This window comes from Cimex lectularius, unplaced genomic scaffold (genome assembly GCF_000648675.2).
Source record: "Cimex lectularius strain Harlan isolate CLEC.00 unplaced genomic scaffold, Clec_2.1 scaffold86, whole genome shotgun sequence".
Taxonomy (NCBI): domain Eukaryota; kingdom Metazoa; phylum Arthropoda; class Insecta; order Hemiptera; family Cimicidae; genus Cimex; species Cimex lectularius.
In genome coordinates, this window is record NW_019392763.1 from 1,448,687 (window position 1) to 1,460,961 (window position 12,275).

The 12,275-nt window shown below is 33.8% G+C and overlaps 1 protein-coding gene across 25 annotated transcripts in view; it reads right to left on the reverse strand.

Annotated features, from left to right (window-relative positions):
- LOC106663970 (ankyrin-3-like) overlaps positions 1-12,275 on the reverse strand; it is a 137,592-nt gene that overhangs the window by 12,330 nt on the left and 112,987 nt on the right. For 18 of the 25 annotated variants that reach the window (XM_024227413.1, XM_014389234.2, XM_024227417.1 and 15 more), the window contains 3 exons: positions 4,487-4,543; positions 1,646-2,899; positions 534-1,388 (listed from right to left, as the gene is read on the reverse strand). In XM_024227413.1, the coding sequence (XP_024083181.1) occupies positions 534-1,388; positions 1,646-2,899; positions 4,487-4,543 (2,166 nt within the window). Of the gene's footprint in view, positions 1-124; positions 317-533; positions 1,389-1,645; positions 2,900-4,486; positions 4,544-12,275 lie in introns of all 25 variants that reach the window. The other 7 variants (XM_024227432.1, XM_024227431.1, XM_024227430.1 and 4 more) reach the window with 3 other exon arrangements.

Here is a 12,275-nt window from a genome sequence, read left to right on the forward strand (position 1 = left end):
CTTCAAAATTAAACATGCTATGGTAGATATCTATTCAACAAGAGGACCTACCCCTAATTTCTAGATTGACACTGATATTAATTAGTAACAGTAAATGTTAATGCTTTCTTCCCGTTTGAATTACCTTCAAGTGAATTATTCTCATCTGAACTTTGAATAATTTGGAGTTTTGAACATTTAGCTTGGGCAAAGTTCATTGGATTATTTGAATTCGCATTTGGGTCTAGGGTGCAGTTTCTTAGAGTTATGGGTGGCCCCATAAAAAGAGTGGTTGGGAGAATGCTTGAAAGATTTGGTTTAAAGATGTCACAAAAGCCTAATCAACACAATATAAATTTTTAAAATATCAATAGTATTTGACAGTCATCGTATGAATAAATAACTTTGCTATTACCACTAACAAATTTCAAGCACTTCACTTAATGGCTAGTATTTGTTTTATTTATTTCGCAAATCAAATTAATACTAATATTTTCATGTTGACCAATAAAAAAAATTATAAACTAATTATTTTTTTATAAAACCTTTAATACCTTGTTGAGATGGGGATATTTCTTCAGAACTAACAGTAATTTCTTTAGAATCAATGTCTGAAGGTGTCAGTCCGCCTGCTTCCCATTGATGAAGTGCTTGGTCTACTTCCTCTAACGACAACTGTGAAACCATTTTCTCAAATTCTCCTTCGGTGTGTACGCTTTCTTTCGGATCAGCTTCTTTTGTCTTAGAAGCCATCCTTTCAAAACACTTTTCTACTTTTTCTACATTTCTGCTTGCTTCACATTTGTCCGCTTCTTTAACTTCTTCTATAGAAGGTTTTTTTTCATCATCGTCATACAAATCAGGGCTGAAACGGATTTTTATGTTTCGTTTTGCTTCCTGTGGTCTTTCGTATGGTTCTGTCACCATGTAGTTTTCTTCTTCGTCACTTTCATACGCGTCTACCAAAAAATCAGTGACAACTCTAACAGTAGGTCTTTCTCCTTGTGATAAACGCTGTGATCCACCGATGCCTGTATTCCTTCTGGTTTGGGTGGGAGTTGTAATATACGGTTTTGTTGGTGAAGTGTCGTCATCACTGTATTCATACTTTTCACTTGTACCATCTTCCTCAACACTAAATGAAATTTCAACATCTTCAGAAACACCCTCATCAATCAGTAGATCTTGATCACTCATATCAGTAAAGTTTGCATCTTTTTTAAATTTTTCTTCAACTTCCTCTTTGACAGTTTCATCTTTTGGTCTTTCAGAAGCAAGCAATTTTTCCGTCAAGTGTTTTGAAACATCTGTAGCTGAATCCTGTTTTGTTTCTTTCTTATCTTCTGCATCTTTCGTTAGAATTTCTTGTTTGATTTCTTTTGAAATTGTCTTTTCTTCGATTCCTTCCCCTGCAATAATGATGGAAATACAAAATTTGTGGCAAATATCGCAATTTTAATTGCTGAAGAATATCAATCATATTAAAAATGAGTACAACTTCCTTTTAACACATATTTTTTTTAATGCATATGACAAACATATTCTTGTTGCTGTGGCTTTTTAAAAGTTTTAGTGTTAAAACTGAGTTAGTATTTTAACAGAAAATTCTATCTCTAAAAAGAAACTTACAAACAAAAACCCATGCAGTGACTTTTATATTTCTTACCATACACACTAACTTCTGGCTCATTTGGCATTGACCAATAACAATATCCAGAGCTTTCTAACTCCATTCCAGGATATGGTACAATGTATTCAATACTGGTTGTCTTATAGTCCAATGGCGTGCTATCACATGAAAAAACACTGTCAACTGATTTGTGTTCCCTTAAGGGCAGGCTCAGTATAGATGGGTGTAGACTTGGCAACGATCGGTTGAACTTTTGAGATGACATGTTTGACTTCTTTTTCACCACAAGAGGGTTGCTTTTGACCAGAATGCTTATTGCTCCTCCACTTTTGTGTCCTACTTCTAATTGAACTTTAGGTTTCTCAACTTCATATTCATCTTCACTTGTACTATACGATTCGACCGGAGAAGGTGTGCAACTGGATTCTCTAAATTGTACAGTATGTAAACCAGTAACTGGACTCTCATTGCCAATCCTTGCGGTTATCATATTCCAACATTTATTTTCCAAATCTGTTTCTTGCTGTGAGTCATTGACCAATTGATGGTTTTGCCGATCTGAATTGACATCATTTAAAAGTTTGGAAATTTGGTTTTCAATCGCATTCAAAGAGTCTACTGCATCCTCTGAATCATTTACTTCTTTTATACCTTCAATCTCCATGGATTGGACTTCTGGATTCCTCAAGTGAGGAAAGTTTGTGTAAAACAATTCTTCTTCTACTTTTATGTCATTCAACATATGATCAATTGTCTCTTCTAACTTTTTCAATTCCAAATTTTCAAAAGAGTAAGTTGGCGATGTATCTGATTTTACCTGGTCTGTAGATGGATCATTCGCTGTGAGATAATTTTGAAGGCTGTCGATTGAACTCAATTTCAAACAAAAGTCAGAATCTATCGAATCGGCACTGTCATTGCTTTTCTGCTTATGAAGCATTAACGGGACTTTGTCAATTTGCTCACTCATTTTATAAAGTATACCACAAGTCTCGGTGCCTTTAATTGTAGAAACGGAGTCGTCCGGAGATTCCGTCTCCGAGTCAGATAACGAAAATAAAAGTTCGCTGAAACTTTCCGTCCCTGTGTCAAAAGCCAGGCTAATCGTCGACTCTGCTGAACCTTCGTTTTGAAAGATTAATTCATTCTCGATCTCTGAATAACCAAGTTGCGGTGGGTAAACTGACTCTTCTTGAAGTTCGGTATATAAAATACCATTAAGGTTGTCATAAGAACTTTGACAACTCGCTTTGGGACAACTAATTATTTCATCCGGATTCCTAGCCATATCTTAAAAAGAAATAACAATGATATATCTTTATGAAAAAGATATAAATGATAGATTTAATCTAATCAATAAACAAAGTTATTATTGAAAGTTCATATTCAAAGGATTGCCAGCAACAAGAATATGATTTTATCATAAGTCTTTGTCAACAATGATACTTTCTATAACCTGATTATTTTAACTTACCTAAAATTTTAAACTAATTTTAAATATATTATAAACCAGGAATAACATCAATAAACATAAATAAAAGAAATGGGTTAAAAATAGCATATTATCAAAAGCTAAGAAGTAGGCAAGGGATGTCACTATTACACACATTTTATTATAACTACTTTGAAAATGAAACTCTAAAAAATGTCATGCAAAATATCATGTTTAATATATATATTTTTTAGTTTATCTCGTATACATTTTGAGCATAGAAGATTTTGTTTTTAAAAGACAATTAACTTGCCATTCACATAGGGATTCAAAGTCAGAAAAAAACAGTTAAGAATATAAAATCTAGGTATTACACATTAAATCATTTTTTTAAATAAATCACATTTAAGCAATCAGTGCTTGAAAAGTTAGATATAATAGCAAATATTAATTTAATACCTAGAAGATGAAACAACACATCATACATAAATCCATGTTATACACACAAGTAAACAACCTCTTTCTTCTCACATTTATTTTAATAGATAATCTGTTAAATTATTTGTGGTCTGTTTTGAGGCATTTTGTTTTGCACTATGAGTGGATTAACAAATAGAAAAAAACAACTTAGTTGAGTGATAATGCATGAAAAAAAAAGTAACTACAAAACACAGAACTTAAAAGAAAATTGTGACGAAAATGGAAAAGAATATTGAATACAAACTGACATCAATTGTATAAAATATTCAAACGATGAAACGAAGTAGCTATGAAATGAAAAGCAGTGAGAAAATGAATAGAAATAGAAAAATGTTCACATTTAATTAAATAAAGTAATTAAAATCTCTGATGAAAAAATTGGGAAATTTAAACAAGCAAAAAAAGTTCTGCTAATGAAGTAGATTAGAAGCAAGAAAAATATTCATGCACATGATTCCTGGCTTACACTTATTTAAAACCAACGTTTTACCATTTACTGTTGCAAATTTACTATTCCCACAATCATTTAAACCATTTAAAACAAAAATGTTAAATTTTTATTAAACATTTACTTATGATTGTCAAGCAGTGGGAAAATACAAGAATCATAGGTGATTTATCACATTTATAACTGTAAATTTATCAGAATGTAGGGTAATTTTAAAAGTACTTTTGTAACTTTGCTTTAAAATTTCAAAAAATATTGGTCCCTTTTAATTTTAAAAATATTTTTTTCTCCACATTATACTGACATTTATAAGATTTAAAATATTAATTTACTTCAAACATTCTGTACTTAAAAACTAATTTTAATCATTTTGTAGAAAATTAAAATTTGTGAGAAATAAGTTTAAAATACAGAATCCATGAAGTTGACAGAGTAATTCAATAAGTGAAGTTGTGAAAATTAAATAAAATTTTTTATGGCGTGTCTTTTTAATTGTGGTTTATTTTTTAAAACTTACTAAGAATTTTTTTGGGATCTATTGCTTCTTTGGTCGTTTCTGTTGTGTGTCGCTCCCCTGAAATAATACTTTTGATTAGTCCAAAACAAATAAAACAATTATTTCCTAGGACTAAACAAATAATAAACAACAGTACAAGCTTTCATAGTACTTCAATGCAGCTAGGTAAAGGTAGATAAAGGATATGCATAAAAAAAAGGTAATTTTAAAATGCACCTACAAGCACAAGTCAATTGCATTCATTCTAATGTATGAAGACTCAAAATTTCTTGGGTACCTAACTAAAAAATTAGAACATTATGATATAAAAGAAATATTTTCAACTGTACGGGTTCAAATGTACACAGTAAAAGTTTAATTTACCGCCTCTTCCTTGGTTCTTCATACATCTCGGCTTCCATTTATACGAAGAACAACTTTTCGGACCGGTAAAGCAAATTTTAATGGATGATCCGTCAAAATTAGATCTTTTGCAGTGAGTTCTGGATTTTGAATTTCCTTTCATTTCGGCTATTAAAATTTCCTCCACATCGGTTAAAGGTTCCGGATAGGTGTTTCCTTTAATGTAAGCCAATTCTTCACCTTCCATTTCAAATTTTCTGGTATGCTTTATGTGTATAACTGAATTATGATCCTCTAGTTTTTCATCCTCTGATGAATTGTATGACTCAACATTATCGTCTTGGGAGCAGATAATGTCTTCAGTATCTGTGGTATGGGGAATTGGACTTGGCGATATTCCTACAACTCTTGGGATTTTTTTGTTTACACTTTGTTCTACAATTTTTGAAAACGGGTTTAAACCTTCTTTTGACATAACGTAAGTATTACTGTTCAAAATTTCTGGTGACCTGGGTTTGCCCCAACAATCATCTTCAGTTTCGTCACCAGAAAAATCATCTATATCAGTGGTAGGAGGTAGATTTGTCATTGTTTGAGGTGCATTATTTAAACATTCTATGTCATTTTCATTCAAATCTTCAATATCAGTTGCACAGTCACTTATTTTGGTACTTAAATTTTGATTATCTCCTTGTTTTATATTAAACATACGCTTAGGATTGGATAGATCAATTTCTTCAGTGTCTGTAAGTGGATCCTTTGCCTCATTTTTTATCTGAAGTTTGGAGTTGTCAATAAGATTTTCTTGATTTTTTATTACTGAACTTTCTGTTCTTGGTAACTCTGGAGTCGGATATCGCACATAATCTTCCAATTCAAATCCAGGAAGATCTTCGACATCAGAGTATCCACAGTCATACTCCTCTACCATTAGTGTTTTATATTTATCTGATTCTTTGATCGGCATAATCATAGATACACCACATTTATTGTTTTCATTGCTAAGAACTAGTTCGCATTTACTGACAGGTAAGAAGTCGACTGCTTTGGACTCCTGTTCCTGCTCCAAATTATCTTCGTCACTTTCAAATGCCTCAATGTCAGTCGCATAGCCATGAGTGTCAGCTTGGATGTTTAAAACATCTCGTTTAAATTTATTACCAAAGTTGCAAGTTCTTTTATGAATATCTGTGTTTTGTACACCTTGCCCTCTTAGCTTTGGTTTAGAATAACTTAGGTTTTTACAATTACCGGAATTTTTGTTTCTTTGAGTTACAATTTGTCTCGGATTGTCATTTCTGCTTGGAAAATTTGAACAGTCACTTTCAAGAAATTCAGTATCAGTCGGGGCTTCTTGCTGTGACTGAGGTTTGATAGCCAAGACTTGTTTTGTTTTTACATTCGTCGGCGATTTAATGTTTTTATGTGATGGTTCTAAGTCTTTTAATTTTTTATAAGACCATTTGTATCTGGCTTGATTATAAATTGAATCTGAATCATCACTGTCAGTAGAAGATCTATTTAAGAATTTATTATGTCCAAATTTTTTGAACCGATTTGTATTTTTTTCAATATCAGATAATATTTCAGTATCTGTTTTGTAGTCTACATCAAATCCATTGACTTTCAGCTTATTGACAGAGTGTTTATTTTTATCAGTTTGATAGTTCTTTGGCTCAGGAGTCACAACAGGGGAATATTTTGTCGGGGAAATAGTTCTTTCTGACACTGAAATGTCATAAGCGTTGTCATCAGAGCAATAGTATTCATTTGATTCGTTCAAGAGTTGTGCATCTTCAACATCATCTTCTGACATCAGATGGCCTTCGATGTCTGTTCCATCATTACTATACTTAAAATCATATTTAACATGAGGCTTGAATCTTTCTAATGAACATGTCACAGATCTTTGAGACTTATTCGGCATTTCGGAATTCAATACTTCCTCACTATTCATGCCAATGTCTAATATTGAATTTATAACATCTTTTGGATAATCTTGTGTCGAGTTTTCTTCATCACTCGACAAATCTAGATCTGTCATATAAACTTGATCTTTCTTTTTCTGTAAAAAGCTGTCAATAAATTCACAGTCAGTGGCACCTTCTGACGGAACATCAGATAAAGGATCATTATTTACTGAGTTGGAGTCATATGATGTTACATTTATCTCAGGTATAGATTTCGACATTTTGTTGTTTGATACGCCTTAAAAAAAAAAAAAAAAAAAAAAAAATCTATAAAGAAATTGTTTTATTTATTTACATCCCTTTTTACTGGCCAATGATAAAATAATTAGTTATTTTGGTTATTACAAATTGCTAAATTTGAACATAATTATAAAAAATTAGAATTTTTTTAAAAACCTTGATGAACCATTATTTGATTTTATTATAACTTAAGGGTTTCACATATGTATGAATTAAGCTAATAGTTATAATTTTTAAATAATCTGGTGGTAAAATCTATTTCTAGTGTTCCTGTGATGTCTATTGCAACCGAAACTTAATAACAAAAAATTTTTTTTATGCAATACAAAATATAATGTACTACTCATCAATAGTAGTACGTTTTGTTTTATATGAAAAAGTATTTAGTTAAATTTTACATACAATAATTGCAGTAGAAACAATTGACACAAATTGCATATTTGCATGTAAAATATTGATTTTAAGTTCGCTACCACATGCATCTACAGGAAATTGATATATCTGAAAAAGTGTTTTCTAAATGCAATATATGCAGTTGATTTCTAAGTTTGATGTGGATATTTTAATACCTCCAATAGAAGCGGCATGCTGTTAACAGTTGCTTCCTGAGGTGACTGGTCCAAAGGGGTTGGATTACCTGCTTCAAAAGAGATATCTTCTTCGGTTCCTTCTGAAGGCATCCTCTGCCTTGAAGAAGGCCTGATAGACATCACATCAAGGATTGGTGACAGTCTCTCCTCTGATACCCTCCTTGGACCTTTTCCACATCTTTCTAGCATAGTTGGACTAGACTTATGTTTAATTAGAGAGTAGTCGACATCGCTGCTTGAGCTTTCAACCTCAGAACCTGATCTTAGTTTGGGGCTCATATTGTCTTGTGTTCTCTTGATGAATTTAGGCGAAACAGGGGATCCAGTCAGTCGATGTCTCGAATCTAAACTAATATCATGTTCAGATGATGATAATGGAAGTGCTACAGAGTCTGATAATGAGGAATCTGTAGTGTCAACAAGTGAAAGCTCATTTTCATATTTAATTAATTTTCTAAGGGATTCTGGTTGTTTGAAAACAATTTCAATACCACCTGAAGAATCTACAGTCCTCGTAAAAACTTCGGATGTAAGCATTTGTACACTACCTGACTGCACTTTAGATCTCATTCTACTGGGGCTGGAAGGAAGTGAGACAGGTCCTTGCCTTCTTTCTAAGCTAGAATGCCTTCTTTTAGATTTTGATGTAAAGTCTGCACCACTTCTCCGTCTTCCTTGAGCACTCATCGATCTCTCATGATCACCGTAAGTAACCGCTGAGGGTGCAGATGCTGCTCGTTTTACATTATCAGAAGTTTCCTCTGAAGTGTGAGCTTCAGAAGTTATTTCCAAGGATGTACTTTGTAATGAAGAATGAGATTTTGCACTAAGTCTTTCAACTTCGTCTACAGCTTGAAATATTTCTTGTTTACAGTCAAAATCAAAAATGGGAAGTTTTGAATCTTCTACTTGAGCAGTTTGGACTTCTTGTTTGACTATTTTTGTGAATTTATGTGTTTTAGATTTTTTATCTTGAATGGTACTAACATTTGCAATTTGCGTCTTTTTTATACTCTTACTTTCTAATTTTTCTACTTTCTTTTCTGCAATCAACTTACTTTGAGAGGGATGGGATGAAGGCGCAGGTTGTGTGGCTTTTAATTGAGATTTAGGACTTCTGTAAAGAGTTGTGGTGCTAGTTTGTCGCAGCTTACTTTCTTTTGGCTCTTTTGGTGCAATAGCTTTTAAAGTATCAGTTTGTTTTGGAATTTGTTTAGGTTTGCTAGAAGATTTTTGTTTATATGGTCTAGTTTCTTTATTGATTTTTTTTTCTGGTGTTCCTATGACTGATGAACTGGCTGACGAAGACACCATACTTTTTCGAGATATACTGGAATCACTTCTTCTATCTTTAAGGGTACTCTCCACTTTTATGTCACGAGATAATGTTGAAGCCATGTAACCTTTGTAGCGAGTAGTTTTTGATGTTGAGGATGTGGTCATCGCAGACACAGATGCTGAAGATGATTTTACTGCAGAGGTGACAGTTGCAGATTTTGTTAGTTTCGTTGAGGATGTAGAGGATGATGATGACAATTTTGGCTGTCGTACAGTAGTTCCTCTTTTATTTGTTTGACTTTGAGAAGTTGTAGATATTTGTCTTTCAGTTGTACCTTGCTTTTTCACTGATTCATTTTTTGAAGAAACTTTGCCGACTGATTTGACATCCTTCTTTGGATGAGTAGATTTATAAGGAACTTGACTAGTAATTTGCTTTTTAGAAGCTGTGATTTCAGCGTGGGAAAGTGAGGATTTTTTAACAATAGTAGATGTAGAGGTCAATCCAGAATACCTAGATTTATATATTACCTTGTCCGTTACAATTGGCTTTGCATCAATTTTTCGTGCAACTGGAGATGATGGTATTTTTGAGCTTTGTTTTAACTGAGATTTTTTAAGACCAGATTTTGTAGTTGTTTCCTTAGCCATCTTGGGTATCTTACTTGAGGATACAGGAACAGTCTTGACAGTTGTAAGTTTGGACTGCTTAAAATCTAAACTAACGGATTTTACACTTCTTTGTGTATTTGAATCTGATGAAGTTATACTATCAAAGCTTTCTGGCTTTTGGCACACTTTACTTGCACGTGTAGAAACCGTAACTTCTAGGAGGTCATCTGTCATATATATATCATCGACTACAATTGAATTATCGCCAAATGTGCTATCACTAATTTCAGAGAGTTTGTTATCTGAAGATATTTGGGAACACACAGCTGCTTTATCAAAAACAGAATCCTTAGGTATGTCAGAATATTTAAATACATCAGAAGAAATAGAAGGTGGCATATCATGCGATTGGTGGCGAAAAAGGGGTTCTTCAATTGAAAGAGGGAAGTCACCTTCACTAACATCAGGTGGTAAAGCAACAACTTCAATAACAGATCCTTCAACTAGCAATACTTCAAGAGATTTAGAATCTAATTCATAAGTGTGAGTACCAACAGATGTAGTGTTAATCATGGAAATTAGTTCCCTTTGATTAACTGGTTTGTCAGCTAAGATATCCTCAGGTGTCGGGGATAATTTTTCTACGTCTTTTGGCGTTTTGTCAAGGTCTGTTTTCGGCTCGGGTTCTTTTTCTTCTTCCGGAGAAGCGGTTTTGGATTTGGGTTCGGTAGTCTTTTCAGTCGGTGGTTTCGTTTTGTCCATTGGGCTTGGCAATTTCCCGGGGAGGTCTTTTTTCGGTTCCCCGGCCTCTTTAGGCTTGTCCTTATCACTCGGCAACGGTTTCTCATCCGATTTTAATAAAGGCGCGTCTTTAGGCGATGGTTGGTCATCTTTTCTCGGTTTATCCTTAGGCTCCCTATCGACCTTTTCCAACGGCGATTCTTTTTCCTTCGGCGCTAATTTCTTTTCCGGCGATTCCTTATCGTCAGGAACCAATTGCCCGTCGTCTTTTTCCCCATCTCCAACTTCCAGCACTGTCGGTTTTTCTGGAAGTAGCTCTATTTCCTTTTTAGAGACGTGGGTTTGTTTGACTGTAGTCGTGGTCGTGACCACCGTGCTTTCATATGTGGACGGCCCGTCAAAAGGCGTACTTTCTTTGGGTCGTTTGTCTCGTTTAACAGGTATTTGTTTTTCTTGAATTTCCGTTGGTTCGTCTATTTCTCTTTTGGACGTAACTGTTGGTTCTTTTTCTTTGCTTATTTCGTACTTTTGGCTTGGCTTTTTTTCCATTTCTTCTGTTAATGATTTTTCAGTTCCACTTGATTCAGGACTACTTGTATGAGATGTGACTTTCTCATCTTCTGTAGTCGTGACGAAATGTTTTTGTGATTCTGTTAATCCTATTGTTTTGATTGTTTTTGTAATTTCTTCTCTGTGCTCTTCAACTTTTGTTTGTTCTTTTTCTTCGATAATACTTTCGATATCCATTGTGAATTGATTTTCTGGTATTATATCTTTTCCTTCCGGTGTCGGAGTTAAATCGGGTTTCAACTCTTTCACTTCCTGTTTAATTTGTCTTGTAAATTCTTTCACTTCGGACATCAATGCTTTAACGTCGGATTCACTTACTTTACAGATGTTAGTTATTTCTTCCGTTTGAATTATTTGTATGTCTATATCAGTTTCTCTCGATTCCTGTACAATTTTCTTTACGCACGGTTCTTCAATCACTTCCTTTTTATTTTCCTCTTCTGCCTTCATTTTACTTTCCATGCATTTGACTCTTTCTTCAAAGTCGTGTAAATCTTCATCGATGAGTTGCTTTGTACCTTTTGTTAGAGCTGTGCTTTCTTGAACGCATGTTTTTGGCTTTGTGGTTCGACTTTGCACTACAGTTCGTTCGAACTTTTCTTCTTTTTCCTGAGCTGATTTCCCTGATTGTGATTTCTCTTGAGCTATAAAAAGCTCCGTCATATTTTTCTTAATTTGTTTGTCATTAAAATCATTTTGATCCGGTTGTGATTCTAATGAGAGTGAGATTGTTTTACTATCTAGGTTTTCAGGACGAACCATCTTTGATAAAATCCCCTTCTGCAATTCCATCAATTCTGTTAGTTTGTTTGTTATCGTTACATCTTTTTCTTTCGGTTTTGCCACGTACATTTTGTCAGGTTTTGGTAATTGTTCAATTTTTTCAATAAAACGAGCTTCTTCATCATCTGCAACACTTTCAATGTCGTCGATATCAAAGACAATAATTTCTTTTTTATCCTCGTCTACATCACCATCATCGTCATCGTCATCATCTGCATATGGCATGTCATCTTTCTTTCTTGAATAATCGACCTTTTCTTCTGTACTTTGAGAAAAAACTTTCTGTAGCTCTTTAATTTTCATCGCGACGGTATGTTTGGTATGAGTCGGAGTAACATGTGGGCTTTCTTTGGTCTGTTTTTCAACGGCCTTTTGGATGTCGTCTTTTCTAATTATTTTAGTGGAAGAGTCTTCAACACGTTGAGCATGTTCTTCTATGTATTTCACTATTGCTTTGACTTCTCCCGATCCTGTTCTTGTCGTAACTAAATCTTCTTTTGTAAGTATGTCTTTTTTCTTTGGGAACATTTGTTTAATACCGGCTTCGTCTGAATCAATAGGGCTTATACCAACATCGCACATCTTAAGAGTGTCCGTGCATACTGAAATCTCAGCTACTTGAATTTGTAGTGGCGATAAGGCAACCGTCTCAGTCTCGACTCC